At 64.2% G+C, this 1635-nt stretch overlaps 1 protein-coding gene across 1 annotated transcript in view; it reads left to right on the forward strand.

Annotated features, from left to right (window-relative positions):
* The window catches only part of VOLCADRAFT_104761 (uncharacterized protein), a gene marked incomplete at both ends in the record, with an annotated part of 2158 nt that extends 1620 nt beyond the window's left edge, over window positions 1-538 (forward strand). The window contains 2 exons of the mRNA XM_002950471.1: window positions 82-174; window positions 446-538. Of these exons, the coding sequence (XP_002950517.1) occupies window positions 82-174; window positions 446-537 (185 nt within the window). The remainder of the gene's footprint in view (window positions 1-81; window positions 175-445) is intronic.
* Between the last annotated feature and the right edge of the window lie 1097 nt (window positions 539-1635).

Raw genomic sequence — 1635 nt, forward strand, 5'->3', positions numbered from 1 at the left:
GCCATCATGTGATCACATGCGACTGCGGGGATGACAATGAACCCTTCATGGTGTCGTGGACGTATGCCCTGCTATTCCCAGGTGACGGATCACCTGGACACATTGGGGCGGATGGAGAGGTGGAGATCCGTATTGTTGCCACTGAAGAAGGAACGGTTGGCGACGGAGGTGCAGGTGAGAACGGATGGGAATGCAGGGGAGAGAGGTCACGGAGATGGGGGGGCGGGGATTGCCGCAGTGAAGAGGACGGAGGTGGAAATGGCGGCCGTTGTGACGGCAGGGGAGGTGAAGGGGATGGGGTGAACGGGGTGGTGGCGGGGTGGAGATGATGGCAGCGTCGGTGACGGTGACTCAGGCGACGTCACGGGCAACCGCGTCACATGCGACTGCGGGGATGACAATGAACCCTTCATGGTGTCGTGGACGTATGCCCTGCTATTCCCAGGTGACGGATCACCTGGACACATTGGGGCGGATGGAGAGGTGGAGATCCGTATTGTTGCCACTGAAGAAGCAACGGTTGGCGACGGAGGTGCAGGTGAGAACGGATGGGAATGCATGGGAGATGAAACAGGTACAATAAACGAAACTAGCAGACACGTCACATGTAGATCATCAGCGATTTGAAGCTCATCACCCCCCGGCCCAACGCCGCCCTCCCCTGCGCCCCCATAGCCGTACACTGCTCTCCCCTGCACCCCCATAGCCAAACGCCGCCCTCCCCTGCGCCTCCCTTGCCCAACGCCGCCCTCCCCTGCGCCCCCCTTGCCCAACGCTGCTCACCCCTGCGCCCCCATAGTCAAACAACGCCCTCCCCTGCGCCCCCCTAGCCCAACGCTGCCCTCCCTCCGCCGCCCCTAGCCAAACGCCGCCCTCCCCTGCGCCCCCCTTGCCCAACGCCGCCCTCCCCTGCACCCCCCTAGCAGTACGCTGCTCTCCCTGCGCCGCCCTAGCCAAACGACGCCCTCCCCTGTGCACCCCTAGCCCAACGCCGCCCTGCCCTGGCACCCTATAGCCCAACGCCACCCTCCCCTGCGCACCCCTAGCCGTACGCTACCCTCCCCTGCGCACCCCTAGCCCAACGTCGCCCTCCCGCACGGGAGAGTAGCGTACGGCTAGGAGGGCCCAGGGGAGGGTGGCGCTGTGCAGGGGAGGGTGGCGCTGCGCGGCGCAGCGCGGCGCAGGGGAGGGCTGTGCTGCGCTGGGCAGGGCAGTGCTGGCGCGGGGTGGGGCGGGAATCGGAACAGGGCAGAGGTGCCACCCACCTTCTTGTGGGTCTGGGTTCAATGCCCAGCTGTCCCTTTATGACCCATGATACATACACACATATGTCCGTGAACACATGAGCACACTGGCAGAGGGCACACACATACAAACACAAAGGACGGCGGGAAGGGCAAGGGAGAGCAGGGAACAGCAGAGGAGAAGGGCAGAAGGGATTTAGGGTTTTAGGGATCAATGGCGATGGCAGGGATGGCGACAGCGGCAATGGTGGCAGTGGGGATGGCGACGGCAGCAATGGCGATGGTGGGGATGGCGACGGCGGCAGTGGTGATGGCAGGGATGGCAATGGGGGGAACGGCAACGGTTGGCGATGGAGGGGATGGCGACAGCGTCGCCATTGCCACCGTTGGT

The sequence above is a fragment of the Volvox carteri genome (genome assembly GCF_000143455.1).
Source record: "Volvox carteri f. nagariensis unplaced genomic scaffold VOLCAscaffold_19, whole genome shotgun sequence".
In the NCBI taxonomy this organism is placed as follows: Eukaryota; Viridiplantae; Chlorophyta; class Chlorophyceae; order Chlamydomonadales; family Volvocaceae; genus Volvox; species Volvox carteri.